We start from the raw sequence: 27,643 nt of genomic DNA on the forward strand, positions 1-27,643 counted from the left end.
AAGAATAAGGCGGGTAACTTCTCACATACATATTATTTTACCCTCTATGATTGTGGAAACATGAAGATTATCAATCTTCCAATCATTTGTAGTCTCAATATGATAGCCATTTGTATTAGTAAACTTCAGGTTTACTACAACATATGTTTTGACCATAATCATATAATATGAATGACATATTTGTATATAAGCTCTTCGAGAGCCTTCATTTATTATCCACAATCTAATATTTATCTGGCACTACTGGTGTCATGTATTCTTTAGGCAAACATTTAGCTCTTCAGGAGTTGTTGATACATTTTGTACTATCAAATATTGCTCAGACACTTCTGGTATCATGAGAGAAATTCTTAATAAAATGAACATTATAAAGACATTATAAATTTATAAATGTAAGAAATTAAAATTTTCAGTATTTTTACCACCAACTTTGTGACAAATATCTCCTTCAGGGAGAAACGCCATTAACATCTGAATATTTTATATCAAAGCGGCAACCACATAATCATTACATCCTTCAGGGAAAGATACATGAGTTGTTATTTCCTTCGGGGAACTCGATAACTAACCATAAAATATTAATGTGGTTGTAGTACAAAGCATTCTATAAGAATGCTTTTTGCCTTAGAATGATATTTAATAAAATTATTCAAGATATCTTACGTACAACGGGTACGTGCGGTAATGATCTTTATGCCACAAAAACAAAATTTATATCCTTTGTTATTCTACCTCTTCAGGAGGTGAGTTGTGGTATTTCTTCATTCACTCGAGGGAATGAAAATGTGCTTCAAAAATAACTTTGAATAGCTTATTATTTTGTTTAAGCACAGAAAGACACAGTTTCATAATATTTTCTGCTTCAGGAGAAAATTTCAATTGTGTTACTTCTTCAGGAGCAAATTTAAAATACGAAATATTGAGTATATATTCCTTCAATCATATTACTTCTTCTGGAGGTGAATTGTAATATATTCACATCAAAAACGTGTTCCTATTTACGCCCTTTATTAATATTGTCACATTTACTTCAGGAATGGGCTAATATTTACCAAAAGTTCTCATCCTTCAGGGAACGGAACATAATTATTTGAACGTGCATTAATCACACCAAATCGTGTGATGTCTTAGAAGCTCTTTTGCGATAATGCTACTTCAGGAGCAAATCGAGGCATGTGTGTACTATAGAGAATATTTCTCTAGTTTATCTTCAATTGTAACCATAGAAAGCTTAAATTATCACTTCTGGTGATCATAGGCATATACCACTTCTGGTAGTTAACAAAATATAATTACAATGAGATATACGAAATATAATCACTTCTGGTGGTTGTATATTTCTTGCAAACTCTGCTGGAGTATAAGTGGATCTAACAATGTCATCCACTTTATAGTTTCCTATGCAATATTACTCTTCTGGAGTAAAATTAAAATCTTAATTCGAAAACGAGTAAGTGAAAAACGAAACATAAAGATATACAAATTATAGTGTTTTAAAATTCATAAAATGCTCCAGAATCTCGTCCAATGATTATGGCTCACTTACTAGGTTCCTAAGTACCTTTTTTATTTTATTTTAATGGCAGTAGCACACATAGCAAGTAAAACGCATAACTTATCTTTGATGGTGTCTGCTAGACCCATCATATCAAGATGAATTCCAGCATCAAGCACCCAAGACACGTAGCTTTTTCCCGATATATCCAATACTACAAATTCACGTTTAGAAAGATTTGGCATTATTTACAAAAAGAAAGTTCGTACCTTTGATACTTTCAAAGTATTTGCTCAAGATGGCAGAGTCTCGTGCTGATAACGTGTTATAAAATAAAGATTGTAAAGTAAAGACAAGTATAGAGAGAAACTGATATATTATTCAACTTCAAATTCATGTACATAATGAACTAAAATCTCTTCTATTTATAGAAGAAAGGAAGATGATGTGTAAGCTGCTACTGCAAGCTGCTGTGTAAGCTGCTACTGCAAGCTGTTGTGTGAGCTGCTACGCAAGCTGCTACTGCAAGCTGCTATGTAAGCTGCTACTATACCAGATAGGGATAATCTTCTACTGAGAGCAATGTTTATCCATAACGGAGTACTGAATGGATAAGCTCATTATACCCGGTATGGATAATCTTCTACTTAGGGTAATGTTTATCCATAACCGGGTACCGAAGTGATAAGCTTCTTCAGGAAGCTTATTTCCAATAGAGTACTAAATAGATAAATATATTTACGGTGGAGTCCCATATGGATAAACTTCTTCAGGAAGATTATTTACAACGGAGTACTAAATGAACATCCATAATATAATATATTTATAACATATATCAATATTTTTCCTCAACCCTCTCTCTCTTCTCCCTCAACTCTTTCTGTCCTTTTTTGCTCTCTCTTCGTCCTTGGCAAGACCGCCGTCCAACTCCGTCGTCGTCGGTCACCTTCTCCGATGGAGCTCTGTCGGAGCCCAACCAAACATCCGCCTCTCTCTCTCTCTCTCTCTCTCCTCTCATCTCCATCGTCATATCCGGATATGAAAATCACGAAGTCGCATGTCGGAGCCCAACCAAACATCCGCCTCTCTCTCTCTCTCTCTCTTTCTCCTCGCATCTCCACTGTCAGATCCGGATATGAAAATCACGAAGTCGCAATGGGTTCATTATCAGAGGCGAAAACAATGAATGGGAAGATCGGAGGCATCACCAGATCTGGATCTAACGGAGATGCCGGGATTCATGGGTTCTTCTTCTTTCTTTGTATCTCACATTTGAGTGTATTCGTCTGACCAGATTTTGGTAGATACAATGTGACAGTGTATTCTCAATTTGGCTGAATTTTTGTTCTGTCTCCATTTTTAGTTTTAATACAATATAATGTATATAATATTTGGCTTGGCCACAAGACTCCATCTACGACCAACTTTCTTCTCTTCTTTGCTATTGAGTCACATACAATAATACAAATACATTGTATTTTATATAAATAAACTCAAATTTGAGAAATACACTGAATTGAATACAGTGTAAAAGTAGCTATGAATGAATACAGTGAATAGAATATAGCCGAATATCACTGTAATTTTGATTTTTTGTTGTTTGAATACAGTCAAATTGAATAGAATAAAATTGAATAAAATGTAAAATTATTAAGAATGAATATAATCGAATTGAATACAGTGTATACAACCGAATTGAATACAGCGGCATACACCTTATTTTTTGATTTTTGTTTGAATACAACTGAATTCAATATAGTGAAATTGAATACAATGTAAAATATATAAGAACGAATACATATGAATTGAATACAGTGTATATAACTGAATTGAATATAACGACATACATCCCATGACAAACAATTAGTAGCTACGAAATGTAGTTAGCTAAATTATAGCTATGCCCAGCAATAAGCCTTCAAACAATAGTCATTTATGTAAAACGACATCTTATTCGTTTCCTTCTACTATTTTGATTGAACCAAAAATAGGAAAATGATATTCCTTTTCCCTTTCTCTCCTTATTTTACTAGATGTTATTCCTTTCCTTGCTCTTATTCTTCTGAAACAAAGTGCAACTTCCTCATCAAGAAATTACGTTCACGATGCAGTTTCAATCACCAAAAGCACTTTGCAATCATGTTAACTAATACACTCAAACTATAATTCCTCATCCCTGCAGAAAATTAGAAAAAGCAACCTTGGTTGTATTCTTTTCTACATATATATGTACAAATACTATTGACAACACACAGAAGATAAAAAGAATCAGGATCAACCATATTCAATGATTTAGCTTCCCGTGGAAGACGTACAACACCCTACTTTGAAGATGAATCACTCTGCAGAGGAGAAGGGAAACCATCTGTTATGGTATCCCAAGAAAGCTTCTTGTCGTTCCTTCTCTTTCGATTTAAGAAAGCTGGTCTAGTTGGTGTTTCAACTATTGCAACATTGCGTATCAACATTGCAACAATCTCAGACATCGGTGGTCTTGAATTTGCATGCGGCTGAAGACATAAGAAAGCCACATATATTGTTTGCATGACATCCTTTTCCACAATGCCATCTTCCCGCATCTTGGGATCAACTAGATCAATTAATCTTGACCTTTCGTATAGCTTCCATGCCTGCACTTGAACAATCAATGTCAAACACACAACCTTTTCTGTTTCATCAAAAGATAACGAAACATAAGTTAAATTTTGACAGCCTACATATTCGGGGAGATATTGCATTTCTGAAGGCAAAGAAAGATCTGTATTCTTCCGGCAACTGATAATTTCTAGGACAAGAACACCAAAACTGTATATATCAGCCTTTTCAGTCAGTTCTCCTCTAATGGCATATTCAGGAGCTGTATAGCCTCTGCACAGGCAAAAACATACCAAGATGACATAAAATCACCCAATCCTTAAACGAAATTTGTTGATGCATGTCTATAAATTTATGCTTACAGAGTTCATGAAATGAAAAGTACCATTCTCTGGACAATATAGTAATATAGCAACATTCATAACCTTATCAGAAGATTTCTCAAAATAAATTCTCCATTCTTCATGTATAATAATATCATACTTATAGCTGGAACTGCTAAATTCAATTCTCCGAAGACTTGAAAGAAAACATATCGAAGAGGATCAAAATGTAAAAGCGACGCTTGATTAACAGCACAGTATAATCATTTGTGATATGGAGCAACTAGGAGTTGAATTTAGAGGAGTAATCTACGAGATTTATATCTGGCCACTAGACCACACCCTTGAGTGCAAAACACTTATTAAGTTTTCAGATTTCTTTATTTTGTGGAAGAAAGCATGATAATAGCCCATGAACCTACTTTGATAAGATGAAGTTGGTTCATTAGAGTACTTCGTCATAGGGATACAGCTTTCTGTAAATAAAATCCGTAAGTCATCAAGCTATCTCCTTTTGCTGCACCCTCCTCCCTGTATTCGCTCACTATCTTAATATGCTACAGTTGCATTAGTCTCTGTCCCTGTTCTAAGAAGTAGTTTAGTAGTTTTTATGGAAGGTGTGTTATAAAAATGTCTTGTTGATTCCATATATATCATTTCACTTCAAGCAGCCTTCAATTCTAAACGATTCCAGCAACTATTAACATATATCATTATTGCATTCCAAGTGTAAATATGACAATGCAATTACTTCTCATATCAGATACAGTATATTAAGCCCTCTCCTCCTATTTTGGGGCGGAGAGATAGATAGATAGATAGATAGATAGATAGATAGATAGATAGAGAGAGAGAGAGAGAGAGAGAGAGAGAGAGAGAGAGAATGCCTATGTAACTTGCAATTGTAAATCTGTCAACCCGTGAGCTGTGACTTAAACACCTGACCGATACTATTGCGAAGAACAACCTCATTTCCGTCTTACAAAAATTGTAGTTGATAAATTTACACGAAAGAATATGTTTTTCTTGGGAAAACTATTCTTTAATTCATTTTCACAGTATTCAGATGGGCATTGTAGGCAGCATATGGTAGCAGAGAAGACAAGAAGGTGGTGATGGGGAACTGATAATATTGCTTACATATTGGTAGGAAAAAAGTGGTATATGGTAAGAATTGAGATCCTGGTAAAAGACAATCACTTCCAGGCCTATAATTATAAGCGATAATTCTTTTTCCCTATGCAATATTTTCCTAGGAGAACAATATCTAACCATCTAAGACCACGCAGTAGGAAATGATAAATTAGGAAAGTTCCTTAGTCATGCCAAACACACCCTTTCCAAACAGCTTCTATGTTAAAGGTGTTATTTTGAGATAGCATAATAGACTATTGAAGTAAGAAACACGTACAAGGTTCCAGCAAATGCAGTGCTGAGATATGCTTGATCTTCAGGGAAAAACCTGGCTAAGCCAAAATCTCCAATTCTTGGTTGGAATTTGTCATCCAACAGAATATTGCTGGCTTTGATGTCCCTGTGGACAATTCTAATGTGTGAATCCTCATGAAGATACTGTAATCCTCGTGCGATCCCTAAAATTATCTGGTGCCGAGCTTTCCAGTAAAGGAATATATCACTCTTTCCTGTGAAAAGCAAGAACTAGTACAAGTTATGGTACCCAATATCGAGAGATATACAATTTGTATCTCAAAGTTGAAGTATTAATCCTCAAAAGTGTAGGAGACAACTAGCAAAAAAGATTCGGCTCTAGAAACAAAAGTAGTGAAAACTTTTCAGGTCAAAGCACACAGAACTCACTTTTTTCATAAATGAAAGCAAGGGTCTACAATCTATCATTCAATCTTGAACCCAAATAAGATGTAATAATACTCCATGAGAAGCAACACAACAATGAATATAATATGACAATATCATTCAAGGTTACAAACATATGGTTTTCAAGAGTGATACAGATGCATAAAGGTGAAAAAACAATGACATTCTGATTTCTTATATTCACTACTTCTCAATCCGTTTGGCTCCTTTGTTTCTGAAAGCTATCTGAGTTCACAACTCAAAAAACAATAACTTATAACAAGCTCAATAGGAAAGAGAAACACAATGGAGTACCATATAATATTTGGTCCAAGCTCCTATTCTTCATGTATTCATAGACGAGCAGCCTCTGAGCCCCATCTGAGCAACAGCCTAGAAGGCGGACCAGATTCTTGTGCTGTATGCTTGTTATTAGCCGCACCTCTGCAAGGAACTCCCGTTCCCCTTGCTGTGATTTGTCAACAGACAGCTTCTTGACAGCAATCAACTGCCCATCTCCTAGCTTCCCCTACGCAAAACAGTACCTTATTTAGATTATCATGTATATAGGTATAGTATTGAACACCCAGTAAGCTTATCATTTTAGGATTTTAGACTCATTTTTTAAAGTGTTTAGACACATTAACCTTAGATGCTGTCTCATATCTCAAGATCTCATAACAGAGCCAAGGCCCTAAAGGGTCTTTCATGCATAATTATAACTTTATCCATGTAAGAAACAGTGTAATCAGCTTTAACACAAAAAAAGGCTGCAGAAAACTAATACCAAGAAAACCGGACCAAATCCACCACTTCCAAGTAGGTTATTTGAATGAAAATTCTTCGTGGCCTTCTTCAATGTATGGAAGTTAAAGTAGCTTATTGTACGAAGATGTACACTAAGGGCATCACTCGTCCCTGTAACATTTGAAGAAAAGGATTTAGTACTATTTCATTCCGAACAACTATAATAAAATTAAAGGAGCATCAGTGAAACCTTGAGGCTTAGCTGTGCGACCAATCAAAGCTCGCAGTTTTCCTGGTTTGAAAAACTTGCATAGGATGAGAATGAGAACAACCAGGATTATAAGAATAACGAGGCTTCCAAGAAAAAAGAACAAGCCCGAGTAAGGCTGCTTCGATGCAGAGTTCTGCAACAGACGTCTTGATGGTAATGGAGATATCACTGTATCCGCAAAGGACAATTCAATCTTAAGCGGCATAGAATTATATGTCAAAGCTTAAGAAAGCTAGACAATGCAATTGCATATATTATGCCAAGCTAAACATAAGGATTCTAACACCTGACACTTGTAAGAATGCTGTCTATTAAATTGAACTGCACTCCTAAAATCCTTTTAAGTAGAAAGCAATATATAAATTTGGAAAACACAAATATTCGTTATATAACACCTGACATTGTAATTCTTAGGTTCTTAGTTAAAAATATGTGCATTCTATTTTTATGATGTGCTTCTTATTAATAAACATTAGTATAACATTGATTTCTTCCCACCAAAGTAGAAGGAGAACTATAAGGTTTCAGGTTCAAATCCCTTTCCTATCTGACTGCCTAAGCCTCGGCGGGTAGATTAATTGAGCGTAAGCTGGCTCGGATACCACCGTCGTCATAAAAAACAACAACAACAACGATCCAGTAAAATACCACAAAGTGGGTCTGAGGAGTATAGTACGTACTCAGACCTTACCCCTACCCCGATGGGGCAGATGGGGTCAGAGAGGCTGTTTCCGATAGACCCTCGGCTCAGGAAATATGTATCACTAAATCTAGCACCCAAATGAAAACAAATGCAGAAAAAAAAGTGAGCATGACAACTTTTCATTCAATAAAGAGAAGCCAGAAACCCAAACCTTCAACATATGATAAACGGGGCATAGCTCCACCAATATATCTGTGAAACAGTTAAAGCTTTTGGGGCTGTTCTTCTGTTTCTGAGAATGTTTCTTCTTTTTCCAAGATTAAGGAAGGGAGATATTGACAGAGAAGAAAGATACATAGGAAGAATCGAAGAGCTTGGTGCTGTCGGAAAATCCAGAGTTGCCAGCACAACATCAAGACAAAAAAGAATTACTAGTATTAGTTGTCTTGTTGTTTGAGTCTTGGTTACAGAGGACGGCAGAATTAGAAAATGATAGTGTGATTCGCTTACACCAATGCTGTTTCTGCAGTTAGCCCAATGTTCTATGGACAGTTTTTCTAATAAAATATCTTACTACTAAAATTTTTATTTTATGTTTAAAACGATTGAAATTTTACTTGTTCAAATCATTTACTAGTAAAATATTATTATCAGAGAAATTATCTATTATTTGAAAACGGGAGAAAATATGAAGTGCCATGTAATACTATTTTGTCATATAACATTGTGTATCAAAATTAAAATCATGTGAGTCGGAAGATCATATTAGTGGATTAACATTGTGTAATAATTTAATCTAATTACTAGTGGAGAAATATTAAATCATACTACTAAAATTTTAAAATACTGTAGAACCTCTCTAAATTAATATTATCGGACCATAAAATATTATTATTTCATAGAGGTATTATTTAATCGATAAATTAATATTTATTAATTTAAAGCGTATTTTCGATATTCAATGAAGGTTAATTTTGATTAGATCAAAATCATGGCATCTTACTAATTTATGTACCAGATTTATTGAATTAATATACAAAACAAATTAATTATACATAAAGTACAATGTATGATTTATGATTCATTGTAATATTTTTTATTTACTAAATGATTCATTGTAATGTTCATTGTTTCATAATAATCAAATATTATTCATTGTATTTTTACTAAAAACATTCAATGTATGATGATGAGAGAATAAACTATATAAGCAACAACAACAACGGCCCAGTATGATCCCACAAGTGGGGTCTGGGGAACATAGAAAATTTCTATATAAGCAACATAGAAAATTTCTTCAAACCGTACCCAACAATGGCTTCTCATCTAAAAGGTGTCACAAAATCAACAATAACATATCAAATACGTAAAGTACTATGTGAGTACTCATTCCATCGGAGAAAACAATGTTGATGATGAAGTTGAAGACAATAAATACCTTTGGAACCAGTTACGCGTAGGGAAGCATTTATCGCGTCTAGAACTCTTCATAATTTTTTGGTGCAGTTCGAGAAGACAACACCGAAACTTTTGGATGCAATGAGAAAAGTTAGAGATGAGCTTCAACTAGATTTAAATTTTAAGAAAAAACAAAATACTAGAATCATGTTTCACTAAATTGTCGTAGATATTTTTGTAATTTAAAGAATTATTAATTTATAATATTAATGGGACTATATATTTATACAGGGGTCTTCGGCAAATATATTATCTTATTATTTTATTGAAATCGATAATTTTTTCCACTGGCCCAAGTTGGGACATGAGAAAAAATATTGTCTTAGAGAGTTTATTAATTTACCGAGTATTAATTTAGAGAGGTTCTACTATAGTTTCTTTTTGCGTCATGTAAGTTGGAAGACTACGAGCTCCTAATAAAATTAGAACAAAACACATTTATACTTTTATAGGATAAAGTATAATGGAAAAAATCAGACAGAAGTCATTAATAATACAAGCAATAAGTCGCATATGCAAAATGCATTTTATAAGCCGCATTTGTTGAGTGCGGTTTATGTTCTCTTAAAACATTCCTCAGTTTTTACCCCATTTTTTATTTTCATTTTGTATTTCCTTATTAGTTACTTATAAATTTTCTTTTTTATTTATCCAAAAATAAAGGTTTTTTTTCTATTTAGAGCAATGAATTATTCTTTAATGTAGCATGATATATATTTATTATAGTCCAAAAAAATTCAGGTGATAAAGCATTACTGAGTACACATATGCATCAAAGTAGTTAAGTTACACTTCTTTATCCGGAAGAGTTAGGATTTGGAAGTGAAAATTTACGGTATGTAACTATTACGGGAGTTAGAAATGTGAATCGGGACCGAAATGCTACTTATAAAATTGCAATTACCAAATACGACTTATAAATCGTATTAAATGAGACTTCGTAAATACACCTTATAAATCACTATATATGAATGCGAATTCTAAATTGGAATCCATACGTGACTTATAAATGAAATCCGATTTATAAATCACAATACATGAATCCAACCTATCGCAATAGATGAATGTGAATTATAAATAGCAATAGGAGAATGTGATTTATAAATCGCATGACGCGAACGCTATGCATGAATGCGCCTTATACATTGCAGTCAGACTTATACATCACAATCAGTTAATACGACCTATACATCGCAATCAACGAATGCGATTTATACTCAATCAATTAATGCGACTTATACATCGCACTTAACGAGTACGACTTATAAATCTCAATCATGTGACTTACAACTCGCAATCATGAATGCGACTACGAATGCAACATGTAAAACATTATTACGTGAATTTAAATTATAAACCGCAATATGTGAATGCTACAAATGTACGACAAATCCGTGCAATTGACAAATATAAATTTGCGACAGTATAAACATTCTGCCTATCGCATTCCTACGCGATTTATGCTCCGAAGAAATTTGAACAGTCTGTATTTGTCAACTAAATGAAAAGTAGAATAAAAGTTCGAAATTTATAAGTCGCCGAAGAAATTAGAACAGTCTGTATTTGATTCCTATTTCATTGAATAGCTAAACTTGGAATGACAATTTCCTGAGTTTCCAATGAGATGACAAATATTTGGACTTTTTTTTTAGTGTGCACCGGGTAAACCGCCACTATATAATAGGCTACAAACCGACTGGGCCGTCCCGAAGGAGATTTGAAGGTTTATGTTGGTCATTTGAGTAATAAAATGCTATAGCTCTCTGATAAGAATATGCAGCAAGGTACGATTGTAGTAATGAAGGAAAGGCAAAAGTTGGCTGAACTTCTAAGAAATTGTTCTAAGAATTTGATTTTGGATGTGGGAAAGCAAGTTCATGGAGCTGTATTGAGGATGGGTTATGCATTTGATTTGATGATAAACAATGATCTCATTGGCATGTATGGGAAATGCAGCAGAATTAAATTGGCACGCTCAGTGTTTGACAAAATGCTTGAAAGAAATGTGGTTTCTTGGACAGCTTTGATGTGTGGGTATTTACAACGGGGTAATGCTCAAGAATCCTTGTTACTTCTCTCTCGTATGGTTTGTGCCAATGTAAGACCCAATGAATTTACTTTATCGACTAATTTAAAGGCGTGTGGTTCTATTGGTGCTCTGGAAAATGGACGACAGATTCATGGGTTGTGCGGTAAAAGTGGGTTTGAAAAGTATCCAGTTGTGGGCAATTCAATTATTGATATGTACTCAAGATGTGGGAAAATTGGTGAGGCTGAAAATATGTTTCATGAAATGCCAGAAAGGAGTCTTATAACTTGGAATGTAATGATAGCAGGGTATGCGACTGGAGGATTTGGTGATAAGTCTTTGTTTCTGTTCAAACAAATGCAAGAACAAGGAGAAATACCAGATGAGTTTACGTTTGCAAGCACATTGAAGGCGTGCAGTGGTTTTAAGGCAGTCCGTGAAGGAAGCCAAATTCATGGCTTTTTGATAACAAGGGGATTCCTTGTTTCTAGCCAGAAAGTTATTGCCGGCGCGCTTATTGATTTGTATGTCAAATCAGGCAACTTGTTTGAAGCGCAGAAGGTGTTTAGTCAACTTGAACAGAAAAGTGTAATATCATGGACGACGCTGATGGTAGGAAATGCTCAAGAAGGCAAACTACCAGAAGCAATGGACCTGTTCAAGCAGCTCAGGGAAAGTAGCATCGAATTCGATGGGTTTGTGCTGTCAAGCATGATGGGTATCTTTGCTGATTTTGCTCTTGTTGAGCTTGGGAAACAATTGCATTGCTGTGCAGTAAAAGTACCAGCAGGTTTAGACATATCAGTATTGAACTCAGTCATTGATATGTATCTCAAATGTGGCTTAATAGAGGAAGCTGAAGCACTTTTTGATGGTATGCCACATAAAAATGTGATTTCCTGGACAGTTATGATTACAGGGTATGGGAAGTATGGTCTTGGCTTAGAAGCAGTTGGATTATTCAAGAAAATGCATATGGATAATGTTGAGCCTGATGAAGTTTCCTACTTAGCTCTGCTCACAGCTTGTAGTCATTCAGGGCTAGTTCAAGAAAGTGAAGAATACTTTTCAAAACTATGCAATTCTAATCGTTTAAAACCTTCAGTGGAGCATTATGCTTGCATGGTTGACATCCTAGGTCGAGCAGGACGCTTGAAAGAAGCTAAAGTTGTGATAGAGAACATGCCGCTAAAACCAAATGTCGGCATTTGGCAGACACTGCTTAGTGCATGTAGAGTGCACAAGAATGTTGAAATAGGAAGAGAAGTTGGGGAGATTATCTTGAAATTAGATGGCAATAATCCTGTGAATTATGTTTTGATGTCAAACATTTTTGCTGATGCATGCCGGTGGGAAGAATGTGAGGGATTAAGAGGACTGGTGAAAGCAAAAGGTTTAAAGAAAGAAGCAGGACAAAGTTGGGTGGAGATTGACAAGAAAATGCACTTTTTCTTCAATAGAGATGAGACACACCCACTTACAAAAGCTATCCATGAGTTTTTGTATAGGATGGAGAAGAAAATGAAAGATGAATTTGGTTACACACGAGAAGCAAGCTTTTCATTACACGATGTTGAAGAAGAAACGAAGGATGAAAGCCTGAGATTTCACAGCGAGAAATTGGCAATTGGTTTGGCGCTGCTTTCGGGTGGGGATGAAATTGAGGGGAAGCCTATTCGTGTTTTTAAAAACTTGAGAGTTTGTGGAGATTGTCATGAGTACATCAAGGGTTTGTCAAAGATTTTCAAGAAAATACTTCTAGTCAGAGATGCCAATAGGTTCCATAAGTTTGAGAATGGAGCATGTTCCTGCAGAGACTATTGGTGATAGTATATTTGTCATGAGCACATCAAGGGTATGTTCAAGCATCTCAGGGAAAGTAGCATCGAATAGTATATTTGAGGAATGGAACATGTTCCATAAGGACTTGCAGAGGATGCCCTCATTTTGGATTTTTACCATGGATTCAGCTTTAAACCTTTGGTTTTGTTGTGCAAACTAGGAGTATAATGAAGGGTACAGCAGGTGGTGCACCTAGGAGGAAATGCAGTCTTCTAGTTTGTCACTATGTGGAGATGGACACACTATTGGAACTTGGAAGTATGCTTGGCAAACCCGATTTGGTGAATTATGTGAAGAACTTCAATAGGAGCCAAATTAACATATTCCGAAATTTATAATGCTGGGAGGAGAAATCATTTCAGTTTTTCATAGAGTGGAAATCAGGGCACTTCAAATGTGGTGAAGCCTACAAATCCACCTATTTTTTAGAATCAAGAAAGGATATCCCACTATCTCCACAAGTTGACAAGAATCCATCTTCGGAATATGTCCTCAAAGAGTTCGTAGTAGAGATGTTTCCATTCATGGTATAGACAGAGGTATACATGGCAAAGACATACTCTGCCATACAAAGTCATATTGCCTCCATTTGTATCTTGGAGCCAAGGTTAGGCAAATTGTCACGCCCCCAACTGAGGTGGGACGTGATTGGCACTCAACCCTTACCACTCGTTGAGTGAACTCTGTGCTAATTGTATCAAAACTTCAGATTCAATAGCAACCAACCTAATGCACTTAAATATTCATTCTACTCAAGTCGTAGTTCTTAACGGACTGATAAAATAATCAATAAAGGATAAATCCTAAAATATCTTAATACTAACCCACTAACAAGTCACGAGCCTCTAGAATTTGATAAAACTGAAATACATAGCTTGCAGGGCATTCCTCGAAAATAAAATAAACATCTAAAAAGAAATAATAGTATGAAAAGAGTCCGCTACCGCTGGGATGAATCAACGGAGTCTGTAAACTAAATCCGGAATATCTCCTCTAGCCACGTGCCTTGTTACCTGCATCCGCAATACCTGCCACACGATGTAGCAGGCCCAAACGGGCTAAGTATCACCAAAGGATACCCAGTAAGTCTCATAGGCTACCTCCTAAAATGCGGAGCGAGACCTTCTGGGAAAAATATGAAAGAAAACGGATATACCGAAAATCTTATAAATCATATAAAATTTTATAAGCAAGTAATGAATTGTAAGTTGATACTATAAGCTGAACTGTAATCCAAAACTGTACATTTTCTGAAAATCGGTGCACGTAGTGGCCCTGCGTACGTGAGCATCTGGGAACATGTACGGGGGAGTGTCGGCCTATCTCCCCAACAAACAGTTGGCACCTGCAAGCGTAGGGTAACTAACCCTGGCATCATGACACTTACGTTGGGGGAGGTTGGCCACTTCTCCCTACTAAATGATCACATTGATGCATGAATTAATGTTGAAACTGAGTACTTAACTGAATATAAATATCACAAACAAATACATGTAATGACTGGCAATACAAATGAGCATGTATTTCTGTCACATATTTCATTGTACTGAATGAAGTGAACGTAGTATTTGGATCGCAAGAAGACATGGCTTAGATTTATTAAACACATGGAGTACAGGGGTTCTGATGGAATTTTCTACTAGGAGAATAAGCCTCAACTCACCTTAAAACTAGCTCAGTTTCGACTTCACGTATTCTCCAAACACTCCGATTCACAAATTTTCAATCTACATGAAATAATCAAGTTCAATTTACATCAGTGCGTGCTCAAAGAATAGACCTTTATTTACGATTCTCTTGTCCAAGGGAAATATCCCATTGACAGTGATTATCGTCCTAACACACTAATACTAACTTGGATTAGTTCTTCCAAATATTATACTTAGAATCCTTTCCTGGTTAATTGGACTAAGAACCAACATCAGACTAATTGCATTCAAAGTACATCAAAGGTGAAAATATTTGTTCACTGACATTCCTATCCAATCCCTAGTTAACTTATTCCAAACTAACACAATGCCCCAAATAAAGAACAAAACTTTAAATTACTCTGAACCTTGCTAATACGGAGTAAACTAAGAGTACTCACTTCCAATACTAATCAAACTATTTGATCTTTTTGAGATTTTCTAAATCAAGTAGGCATATACTAATGGTAGATAAATAATGGTAGGAAAATAAAAATAAACTAAAAATGTTAAAGAAAGACAAGAAAGTGGAGTTTACCGTAGTAGCTTGTTATTCCAATCTGTTTCTCTTTCGTTGCTATAGGTGTTAGCAAAAAAAGGGATTTTTTTTCTCTGCTTCTTGCCCCTTTTACTCTCGTTGGTTACTAACTAAGGAAGACCAATGCATATAGCTTTGAAACTCTTCTAATCAAATACGTTCCTATGTAGTTTTATTGGGCTTTGGCCCAGTTTATCTTATTTGTTTTTTTTTTCAATTTTAATCCTATGTACATATTTAATTATTTTTAAATACCTTATTTAGACTGTGTATGTCCTTATACCTTTCGGGCACCTTAATTATGTTATTAAACCTGTATTATCAAAGTTTTATGCTAGAAAATTATGGGGCTTTATATTCTCCCCTGCTTTAGGAATATTCGTCCCCGAATGTTGTGTCGCAATTGTCCTTTAGTCTAAAAGAAAGATCTTAGGACCCCAAAATTTGTCTAACTCCAAAAATTTCCAAATAGTTCGGCAGAATTTCCTCTGTAACTGGAGCTATCCAAAATTTTCAACCTATCCAAACAACCCAACAATAATATTTTCGCACCTCCAGCTGCTGAATCTAATAAAATACATTATCAAGGCATACCAATATACCCGCTAAAGCTGCTTTACATCACTATAAGTACAAACACCCATAACTTACCAAAAAAATTATTTTAAAGCATTAAATAAATTATGTACCTGAAATGTCAAATAAATAGAGATACTTTTTCTTCATGGCTTCTTCTGGCTCCCACGTAGCTTCCTCAGCTGAATGGTTGCTCCATATTACTTTTACCAAAGCAACATCTTTGGTTCGAAGTCTACGAACCTGCTTGTCTATTATAGCTATAGGGACCTCCTCATATGACAGAGTATCATCATCAAACTCTATGTCCTGCCTATCAATTACATGACTCGAGTCGTGAAAGTACTTTTTCAGCATGGACACATGAAAAATTAGATGTACTGAAGATAACACAGGAGGTAAAGCTAGACGATACGCCACACGCCCATTCCTTTCAAGAATTGGAGAAGGCCCTATATATTTCGGACTAAGCTTCCCTTTTCTACCAAACCTCATGATGCCCTTCATTGGAGACACCTTTAAAAATACATAGTCACCCACTTTGAACTCAAGATCGCGGCGTCTTATATCTGCGTATGACCTTTGTCGGCTTTGAGCTATTTTAAGTCGTTCCTGAATTAGTTTCACTTTTCTCAAGGCATCTTGTACTATGTCTGGCCCAATAAGCTTCGTTTCACCTATCTCAAACCATCCTATAGGCGAACGACACCTCTTACCGTATAGTGTTTTGAATAGGGCCATCTGAATACTTGCTTGATAACTGTTATTATATGCGAACTCAATTAAAGGCAGATGATCATCCCAGTTTCCTTTAAAATCGAGAAACATGCTCGTAACATATCTTCTAAGGTCTGAATTGTCCTCTCGGCCTGCCCATCCGTTTGAGGGTGAAAGGTTGTACTTAGATTAATTCGGGTACCGAGACCGTCCTAAAAACTTTTCCAGAACTGGGCAGTAAACTGAGCACCCCTGTCAGAAATAATGGACTCAGGAGAACCATGCAATTGAACAATTTCTTTTATGTATAATGTTGCATACTGGGGTACTGTGTAAGTTGTTTTGACTGGCAAAAAGTGAGTTGACTTAGTGAGTCGGTCTACTATGACCCAAATAGAGTCATGTTTCTTAAAAGTTTGTGGCAAGCCAACCATGAAATCCATATTTATTCATTCTCATTTCCATTCTGATATTTCAATGACTTGAGCTAAGCTACCTGGTCTCTGATGTTCATATTTTACTTGCTGACAGTTTAGGCACTGCGATACAAAATCTGCAATATCTCGCTTCATATTATCCCACCAATAAATATCTTTCAAATCATGATACATTTTAGTAGAACCTGGGTGTATTGAGTATTTGGAGCTATGAGCTTCTATCATAATTACTCTGCAAAGATCATCTACATTAAACACACATAAGCGACCATTAAGTCTCATCACACCATTCTCATCAAGTGAAAAATTCTTAATCTTGCCACTAAGGACACTTTCCTTGAGCTTAAACAAGCTAGCATCATCGAATTGTTTGGTTTTAACTTGCTCTACTAAAGTAGACTTAGCACCCATACTTGCTATCAACCTTCCATCATACTTCTCATCAAGACGAACCCCTTGGATAGCTATTTGTTGAGCTTCCGTTACTATTGGACGTTTAACCACAGACAACCTGGCCAACCTCCCCATAGATCTTCTGCTTAGAGCATCAGCAACCACATTCGCTTTGCCCGGAAATAAAAGATATTGCAATCATAATCCTTAAGCAATTCCAACCACCTACGTTGTCTCAGGTTCAACTCTTTCTGCTTGAATATATACTGTAAACTTTTATGATATGTATAAATGTCACATTGCTCTCCATAAAGGTAGTGACGCTATATTTTTATAGCAAAAATAACTGACGCTAGCTCAAGATCGTGGGTAGGATAGTTTCTCTCATGCTTCTTTAACTGCCTAGAAGCATAAGCAATTACCTTGTCATTCTGCATAAGAACACATCCTACCCCTACTCTGGAAGCATCATAATATATCACAATCTACCTGTAGGGTTGGGTAGAGTCATGATTGGGGCTATAGTCAACCTGTTCTTGAGTTCTTGAAAACTTTTCTCACAAGCTTCAGACCATTAAAACTTCACATCTTTGTGAGTTAACTTTGTCAATGGGGCAGCTAGTGAAGAGAACCCTTCTACAAAACGACGGTAGTAACCTGCCAATCCCAAAAAATTGCGAATCTCTATAGGGGTCGTCAGCCTAGGCCAATTTTTAACTACTTCTATTTTTATGGATCTACTCTAATGCCCTCTCTCGAGATTACGTGTCCCAAAAATGTAACTGTATCGAGCCAAAATTCACATTTGGAGAATTTGGCATAAAGCTGACACTCCTTGAGTATTTGCAGAACTGTTCTCAAATGATTCTCATGCTCTTTTTGGCTACGGGAATATACCAGAATATCATCGATAAATGCTATAACAAATGCATCTAAGAAAGGCTTGAAGACTCTATTCATTAAGTCCATAAAAGTTGCTGGTGCATTGGTCAACCCAAAGGACATTACTAAAAATTCATAGTGACCATACCAAGTCCTGAAAGCTGTTTTCGGGATGTCTGCTTCTTTTATTTTCAACTAATGGTATCCCGACCTTAGATCTATTTTTGAGAAATACCTAGCACCTTGTAACTGATCAAATTAACCATCTATCCTAGGCAGTGGATATTTGTTTTTGATAATAACCTTATTCAACTGGCGATAATCTATACACATCCGTATGGAACCATCTTTTTTCTTCACGAACAACACTGGAGCACCAGAGGGTGAAATACTAGGTCGAATAAAACCCTTATCTAAGAGGTCTTGTAACTGTTTCTTAAGTTCAGTTAGCTTAGCTGGAGCCATTCTATAAGGAGGAATCAAGATTGGCTGAGTTCCTGGAAATGTGTCTATGCTAAACTCAATCTCCCTATCTGGTGGTATCCCTAGGAGATCATCCGGGAACACCTCTGGAAACTCTTTCACAATCTGTACTGATTCAAGCATTGGGGATTCGACTTTCATATCTCGCACATGTGCTAGATATGCCAAACACCCGCCGCTCACTAGTTTTCTAGCCTTAAGGTAAGAAATAGACTTACCCACAGACGTACCCCCTTCACCTCTAATTATAACTGGATCTTCCCCAATAAATGAGAATTTAACTGTCTTCGCGTGGCAATCAACTATAGCATGACACGAAGATAACCAGTCCATGCCAGCTATGATGTCAAAGTCAACCATATCTAATAAGTTCAAATCGGCTGATGTTTCCCGGCCCTGAACTGTGATGGTGCAATTTTTGAATATATATTCAACTTTAACAGATTCCCCTATGGGTGTGGAAACCTCAAACGGAACCCCTAATTGTTCTGATGCTTTTTCAAACTCGACACAAAAATAAGGAAACACATAGGAGAAAGTTGAACCAAGATCAACCAATACATACGCAGGGCGACCACAAATTGAGAGAATACATGTAATAACTTTGTTAGATGCCTCCGCATTCTGCCTGTCTAGAACTGCATAGAATCTGGCTGGTCCGCCTCCTCCCTGAGCTCCACCTCTATTGGCACCACGCCTAGTCTGAGTAATAGGTTCCCGAATATGAGGAGGTGCAATTGCAGAATTACCTATGTACGTTGCCTGAGAAGTTGGAGCCTTCCCTGGAGCTTGTCCAAGCCATGGACAGTCTCTCTTAATATGACCTGGATCATGGCAGTGGAAACAACCTTTATGACCCAAAAGGCATTTCCCTGGATGTCTTTTGTTGCACGAAGAACATATAGGATAGGAGAACCGAGGTTGAACTTGACTGGTTGCAATGGACCCCTGATAGGTCTGACCCTTACTTTGTTGGCCATGTGTGAGTGGAGCTGGATAAGGAGACGAGTGAGCTGTTGATTGAATGTGAGCTGAATGATTCGTGTTCTTACCCCCAACTGAAAGTTCACTATAACTACCTATTGTTCTAGCCTTCTTATTATTATCTCTAGCTTCCATGGCAATTTTATCAAAAGCCTCCTTACGCGTAGCAATATTAACAACCTGAAGATAAGTCTTGTCATCCTGATGTGAAGTCATATCTTTTGCCATATGTGGATTCAAGCCTTCAATGAACCTTCTCACTTTTTCTCTCTCTTTGTCGGTATTAAATTAGGGGCATACTCTGCCAAGTTTGTAAATTCCATCTTATATTCAGTCATTGATATGGTACCTTGTTTAAGATGTTCGAACTGGCATCAGAGCTAATCTATCCGACTGTTAGGCAAAAACTTGGCCCTGAAAGCTTCTTTGAACTGTGGCCAAGTAAGTGGTGGTAATGTAGAATCTCTGGCCTTCTTGTAAGCTCTCCATCATTTTCCTACTGCTCCCTTCAATCGAAACCCAATCAACTCTGTGGCTTGTGTTTCAAGACAACCCAAAGAAACAAACATTTCCTCTATCTCTTCCAAAAATAACATTGGTTCATTTGGCTTGTCTGTACCATTATAAGTAGGAGGTTTTAATCTCAGAAAGGCATGTGCATCAATTTTTCCTGTTGGTAACTGCACCAGCTGGGCAATATTTGCAGGGACAACTGGTGGTGGTACCTCGAGTGGAGCTTGAAAATCATCTTCTATAATCTCTTCATCCGAATCATAAGGGTCTTGAGGAGGAGCATGAATATGTGCAGCCCGACCACCAGCAGGAGGGGCTAGGGACTCCAAAAAGTCCAAAATTCTGGCAATTCGATCATCGTGCTGTTATGGTTGATTTGCCCTGAGTGGGTTATAAGGGGGTGTGATTTCCACCTGGTCATTATCAGCCTACTTAGGTGGAGCCTATGTCTGTCCAGTGGCCCTACAACGAGCCTGATTACCTATGACATTTCTACCTCTACCCCTAGCATTCTGACCTCGACCACGATCTCTACCTCTTCCACGTCCTCTAACTGTAGCTGGTGCCATTGGTGCAGTATGCACCTCTGCTGGTGCTTCTTGATGATTACCAGCTGCTATATCAACATTGTTAGTATAAGATGATGAAGTTGATCTTGTTCTAACCATTTTGTTCTGAAACGAGGGATAAAAGGATTGTTAGAATTCTGAAATGTTTAGCTCTAACGTACAATGTAAGAGTCAAAGAAAGAAATGTTTTCCTAACATGTCCTGCAGCCTCCCAAATATAAGTATTATGCACAACATACCCATAAATGAGACTTTACTAGACACGACTCATGACTCTCTATGACTTCTCAAACCTGGCTGCTCTGATACCACCTTGTCACGCCCCCAACTGAGGTGGGACGTGATAGGCACTCCACCCTTACCACTCGTTGAGTGAACCCTGTGCTAATTGTATCAAAACTTTAGATTCAATAGAAACCAACCTAATGCGCTTAAATATTCATTCTACTCAAGTTGCAGTTCTTAAACGGACTGATAAAATAATCAATAAAGGATAAATCCTAAAATATCTTAATACTAACCCACAAACAAGTCATGAGCCTCTAGACTTTGACAAAACTGAAATACATAGCCTGCAGGGCATTCCCCGAAAATAAAATAAACATCTAAAAAGAAATAACAGTATGAAAAGAGTCCGCTACCACTGGGATGAATCAACGGAGTCTGTAAACTAAATCCGAAATATCTTCTCTAGTCACGTGCCTCGTTACCTGCGTCCTCAATACTTGCCACACGACGTAGCAGACCCAAACGGGCTAAGTATCACCAAAGGATACCCAGTAAGTCTCATAGGCTACCTCTTAAAAAGGCGGAGCGAGACCTTCTGGGAAAAATATAAAAGAAAACAGGCATACCGAAAATCTTATAAATCATATAAAATTTTATAAGCAAGTAATCAATTGTAAGCTGATACTATAAGCTGAACTATAAGCCAAAACTGAACATTTTCTGAAAATCGGTACACGTAGTAGCCCTGCTTACGTGAACATCTGGGAACACGTACGGGGGAGTGTCGGCCTATCTCCCCAACAAACAATTGGCACCTGCAAGCGTGGGGTAACTAACCCTGGCATCATGGCACTCACGCTGGGGGAGGTTGGCCACTTCTCCCTACTAAATGATCATATTAATGCATGAATTAATGTTGAAACTGAATACTTAACTGAATATAAATATCACAAACAAATACATGTAATGACTGGCAATACAAATGAGCATGTATTTCTGTCACATGTTTCATCGTACTGAATAAGAATGAAGTGAAAGTAATATTTGGATCGCAAGAAGACATGGCTTAGATTTATTGAACACATGGAGTACAGGGGTTCTAATGGAATTTTCTATTGGGAGAGTAAGCCTCAACTCACCTTAAATCTAGCTCAGCTTCGACTTCACGTATCCTCCAAACACTCCCGATTCACAAATTTTCAATTTACATGAAATAATCAAGTTCAATTTACATTAGTGCGTGCTCAAAGAATATACCTTTATTTATGATTCTCTTGTCCAAGGGAAATATCCCATTGGCAGTGATTATCATCCTAACAAACTAATACTAACTTAGATTAGTTCTTCCAAATATTATACTTAGAATCCTTTCCTGGTTAATTGGACTAAGAACCAACTATCAGACTAATTGCATTCAGAGTACCTCAAAGGTGAAAATATTTATTCACTGACATTCATATCCAATCCCTAGTTAACTTATTCCAAACTAACACAATGCCCCATATAAAGAACAAAACTTTAAATTATTTTGAACCTTGCTAATGCGGAGTAAACTAAGAGTACTCTCCTCCAATACTAATCAAACTATTTGATTTTTTTGTGATTTTCTAAATCAAGTAGGCATATACTAATGGTGGATAAATAATGGTAGGAAAAGAAAAATAAACTAAAAATGTTAAAGAAAGACAAGAAAGTGGAGTTTACCGTAGTAGCTTGTTATTCCAATCTGTTTCTCTTTCGTTGCTATATGTGTTAGCAAAAAAAAGGGATTTTTTTTCTCTGTTTCTTGCCCCTTTTACTCTCGTTGGTTATTGACTAAGGAAGACCAATGCATATAGCTTTGAAACCCTTCCAATCAAATAAGTTCCTATGTAGTCTTATTGGGCTTTGGCCCAGTTTATCTTATTTGTTTTTTTTTTCAATTTTAATCCTATGTACATATTTAAATATTTTTAAATACCTTATTTAGAATGTGTATGTACTTATACCTTTCGGGCACCTTAATTATATTACTAAACCTGAATTATCAAAAATTTAAGCTAGAAAATTATGGGGCTTTACACAAATAGCCGTTACAATCAGTATCCATCCATTTGGGGCACTTTCTGGTAATTCTGAGGCAAATCCAAGAAATGATGGCAAGGGAAATGTCATCTTGCTAAAACTGGAAAGGAATTAGAAGGAGCCAATGTTAAGAAGTTTTTTTGAGAATGAGGTTGAGAAGAAAAAGAAGAGTGACAAAAGAAGAAGGAAGACTATTAGAAAATGAGTCAGTGGAATCTAGGGATAAACTAAGCGACCAACATTACATTTCCCTCAAAGGTTTCAAAAGCAGAAACATGATAGGTTGTTTCAAATTATTGCACTTGAAATAGCTGCATATAAACATCATGTTGGTTGAAGCATATCTTGAAATAGCCGCATATGTCTGGATATGTAGCTTTAAATGAATTTGAAACATGAGTGGCATTGATGAAAGAATGCTGAGTTTCTTATGGTAAGTAGCAACCCCATGCCCCTCTGCATCTATTTTATGTAAAGTTTTTGTCTCATTTTTATTTTAGTTTCTTATTGTTGGACGCATGAGTGTAACGTGTTCATGTCATTCAACTTCTTTAAGTTACATCATCATATAAATAATAATGACAAAAAAGAACAAAAAATACAAATTAAATAAGAGAAACTTTTTCTCTAGGCTATCTTAAACTTGTCTTTCTTTATTTTATTTTTCAAATTTTAAAATTTTTATTTTTAACTTTTTTATTGTCTTTTTACCAGTGCAAAGAATCTTTTGAAGGAGTTGAAATGGTGGATTCTGTTATCAAATTCATGATTCAAATAAAATGTAAGATTATACTTTCATTACACAAAAGAATAGTATTAAAGCATAATTGGTAAATCTGTCTGTATATAAAGTTAAAAAAAAGGAGTGCATATAACGATATCCTAAAGAAAAGAAAAAAATGGATATTAAATTAGCTCAACTTACTAGATAAGAGAAAGAGAGGCAGGGAACGAATTCTTTGACGAGAAACTACACAACCAAAATAATGAAACTTTAAGTTTTATACACTAACGATGTCCATATTTACACAATCAAATCACTTGTAATGTATTTATTTACATATAAATATTTGTGATAGCATTAATTGGTAATCTAATAAAATTGTAACTTGCTATAATATACTACGATGATCATATAATTATTTTTTACAATGTCACTGTATTTAACTGAAATCCTAATAACAGGGGAATTTCCACACAAGTTCATCCTAATGCTGCACTGTGGGCCGGGCCCGGGCCTAATTGGGCTTAATGGGCCGAGCTTAACGGGTCCGGACTTAGAGGTTCTGGGCTCTGGCAGTCCCGGGCCTGGCGGTCTCGGGCTTCATGGGCTCAACGAGTGAGACCAGCCCATGACGGGCCTAAGCTCATATGGTCCTGGGCTTAGCGGGCCGGACCCATGGGCTTATCGGGCCTAGCGGGCTTTTTTTTGTTTTTTTTGTTTAAGGCAATATCTTGTAAATCATATCATGACTATATAAAATAGTAGAAATCTAATTATTAAAAGTGTTTGACGAAAAAGTAATATATATATATATATATATAGACTATAGTATACTAGTATATTTTCTTGTAGTATATATTGTATAGTATACTAGTATAGAATGTTATGTATATATATTTCATTGTATATTTTCTTGTAGTATATATTGTATGTTATGTATATATATTCCCTTATATATTTTCTTGTAGTATATATTGTATGTTATGTATATATTCTCTTATATATTTTCTTGTAGTATATATATTGTATGTTATGTATATATATTCCCTTATATATTTTCTTGTAGTATATATTGTATGTTATGGATATATATATAGCTTATATATTTTCTTGTAGTATATATTGTATAGTATACTAGTATAGAATGTTATGTATATATATTTCATTGTATATTTTCTTGTAGTATATATTGTATGTTATGTATATATATTCCCTTATATATTTTCTTGTAGTATATATTGTATGTTATGTATATATTCTCTTATATATTTTCTTGTAGTATATATATTGTATGTTATGTATATATATTCCCTTATATATTTTCTTGTAGTATATATTGTATGTTATGGATATATATAGTATAGCTTATATATTTTCTTGTATTATATATTGTATCTTATGTATATATATTATAGCTTATATATTTTGTTGTAGTATATATTGTATGTTATATATATATATATTATAGCTTATAAATAATTCCAAGTTAAAGACAAAAAAATATTGCAACAAGATATTCAAGGGCATGTCTTATAATTTTTATTACCAAAAATGACATATCTTTCTTAGTCTTCCTTCCCCCAATGGAATGAGCACAACAAGGTACTAATACCACCATTAAAAGGAAAAAAATCTAAAAGAAGATGTGCCAAAGCACAAGTTACACCATAATCTACATTGTATCTCTAACAAATCTCATAAATCCTTCAAGGTTCGGATGAGGTTGCGTTGGTGGTGATGGAAAAGAAGCTTGTTAATCACCACTTCCGGGCGAAAGCAGAATCCTCCGCAAGTTCCGCCATCATTTCTTCATAAGCTTCATCTATCGCCGGTTGTGATTCCGCAATTCCAAAGTTTCTTCTTTCCGAGCGGATCCAATCTCTGAATAGTACTGATTTTTCCAAGCTCTCCCTCATAGACGCTCTATGATCACCTATTTGAAGTCTTGCTTGACTGAAAGGGCTCTCTGATGCAACAGTTGAAGCTTGAATAGATAAAATATCCCGAGCCATCCTTGCAAGAACCGTAAAAGGTTTTTTCCTTGCCTTCCACCATTCCAAAAGATCAAAAGAGCCATCTGGATTCTCCTTTTCAAGTCCCTGAGACAAATAAACTTGAAGCTCATTTAGATGTGAAGTTTCATCATAATTATCACCTTGAGAACCCCTGAACTCCGTCCAAGATTTAAGAGCTTTTAAGCCCGCAACTCTTTTAGACGATTGTGAGCTAGACGAAGTAGGGGTTGGAATAGTTGGCCTAGCATGCTCTAAGGCAAGTTGATAAGCATTATAAACTGTTTGAGCATTAATTTTAATTGAGGCTTTTGCATCTGCAAGTGTAGCAACTTCCTCATTTGAAAGATCTAAAGCCTTATAATTATTTGAATACCAAAAATGAGGACCTCCCAATTTCATTGTAGGATTTAACATTGCAGCAAGACCATAAATAGGAGGGATAGGAAAAAAATATTTTTTTAGCTTTTGTTTCATTTCATTTATAGCAAGTTGATAAATTTCCCCACCCTCCGAAAATTCAACAAACAAATCAGATAGTGCTGCAATATAAACTAAACAGTTTGAAATAGTCGGATAATATTGCCCAGAAAATGCATTTGTAGCAATTTGAAAATGTTCTAAAAAATCTAAAAGAATTTTAGCATTCGTCCAATCTTGAGTAGTAAGCATTTCATCATCATCCTCACCACCTACCCGAGCATTAAACGTTGCATTAATTGGGTTTCTATATTCATATGCAACTACTAAACTTTCGTACATATAATTCCATCTAGTCGGGCAATTTAGGAACCTTTCTTTCTCTATGGCCATATTCATCACATTTTTTAAAATATTCTCTTAGTCTACTTCTACGGTTTGAATAAAAAAGCCAATTAAGAGCCATTCTAACCTTTTCAATTTCTAAATTTAAAATTCGCATACCATCACCGACAATTAAATGATAAATATGACAAATACATCTAACATGGAATATATTCCTAAATGCAGGATTTAGTGTTGTTGTAAGTATGCCTATAGCACTAGTGTTACTAGAAGCATTATCCATAGAAATTGCCATTATTTTATCTCTAAAGCAAAAATATCTACAAATATCTGCAACAGTGTTAGCTATAAACTTACCTGTGTGACGTGAATTAATTATTCTATACGCAATTATGCGTTTTTGCATTGTCCATTCCTCATCTATCCAATGACTTGTAACAGTTAGATAATCACAATCATTACCACTTCTACCAATATCAGTAGTAATAGAAATCCGATTAGGTATATGAGTAAATAAATACCGCAAATATTGTTCATATTCATGTTTATATTTATAAATATCGCTCTTAACTGTTGCGCGAGGCCAACCTTTATAAGTAGGATTAAAAACTCTTTGAATATAATGAATCCAATTAGGATTAGAAGCAAAAGTATAAGGTAAGCACATAACGGTAATCATCTTTGCTAATTCTTCACGATCTCTATTAGGATCGTAATATAAAATACCTCCGGTCATAGTGTTAATTTCTGGTTGAACTAGATTTGAACCTGTACTAGGGTTAACCGTAGAATCTACACTTGTCTCCTCTAGCTGCGCTTTCATTTGTATAAATCTAGCTTTATCTCTAGGGT

At 35.7% G+C, this 27,643-nt stretch overlaps 4 protein-coding genes across 5 annotated transcripts; 1 reads left to right on the top strand and 3 right to left on the bottom strand.

Moving 5' to 3' along the window:
- Window positions 1-3,406: 3,406 nt before the first annotated feature.
- LOC104239509 (probable LRR receptor-like serine/threonine-protein kinase At1g56140) lies at window positions 3,407-8,382 on the bottom strand. Of its 2 annotated transcripts, none has more exons than XM_070162857.1 (7): window positions 8,101-8,382; window positions 7,226-7,267; window positions 7,016-7,146; window positions 6,544-6,757; window positions 5,825-6,056; window positions 4,213-4,363; window positions 3,407-4,125 (listed from the first exon to the last, which is right to left on the bottom strand). In XM_070162857.1, exons 1-7 carry the CDS (start codon window positions 8,123-8,125, stop codon window positions 3,817-3,819), a joined length of 1,104 nt encoding a protein of 367 aa, XP_070018958.1. In that variant the 5' UTR covers window positions 8,126-8,382; the 3' UTR covers window positions 3,407-3,816. The 2 variants fall into 2 exon arrangements, with proteins under 2 accessions (XP_070018958.1, XP_009792456.1); XM_009794154.2 differs by having other exon boundaries at window positions 7,226-7,414.
- Window positions 8,383-10,780: 2,398 nt separating this feature from the next.
- On the top strand, window positions 10,781-13,943 carry LOC104239502 (putative pentatricopeptide repeat-containing protein At3g15130). The gene has a single exon (XM_009794150.2). It carries the CDS (start codon window positions 11,122-11,124, stop codon window positions 13,201-13,203), a length of 2,082 nt encoding a protein of 693 aa, XP_009792452.1. The 5' UTR covers window positions 10,781-11,121; the 3' UTR covers window positions 13,204-13,943.
- Window positions 13,944-17,192: 3,249 nt separating this feature from the next.
- On the bottom strand, window positions 17,193-18,572 carry LOC138882207 (uncharacterized). The gene is made up of 2 exons (XM_070162686.1): window positions 18,371-18,572; window positions 17,193-17,737 (listed from the first exon to the last, which is right to left on the bottom strand). Exons 1-2 carry the CDS (start codon window positions 18,570-18,572, stop codon window positions 17,193-17,195), a joined length of 747 nt encoding a protein of 248 aa, XP_070018787.1.
- A 135-nt stretch (window positions 18,573-18,707) lies between these two features.
- LOC138882208 (uncharacterized) lies at window positions 18,708-20,144 on the bottom strand. Its single transcript, XM_070162687.1, has one exon. It carries the CDS (start codon window positions 20,142-20,144, stop codon window positions 18,708-18,710), a length of 1,437 nt encoding a protein of 478 aa, XP_070018788.1.
- Window positions 20,145-27,643: the final 7,499 nt, after the last annotated feature.

The sequence above is a fragment of the Nicotiana sylvestris genome, chromosome 11 (genome assembly GCF_000393655.2).
Source record: "Nicotiana sylvestris chromosome 11, ASM39365v2, whole genome shotgun sequence".
NCBI lineage: Eukaryota > Viridiplantae > Streptophyta > Magnoliopsida > Solanales > Solanaceae > Nicotiana > Nicotiana sylvestris.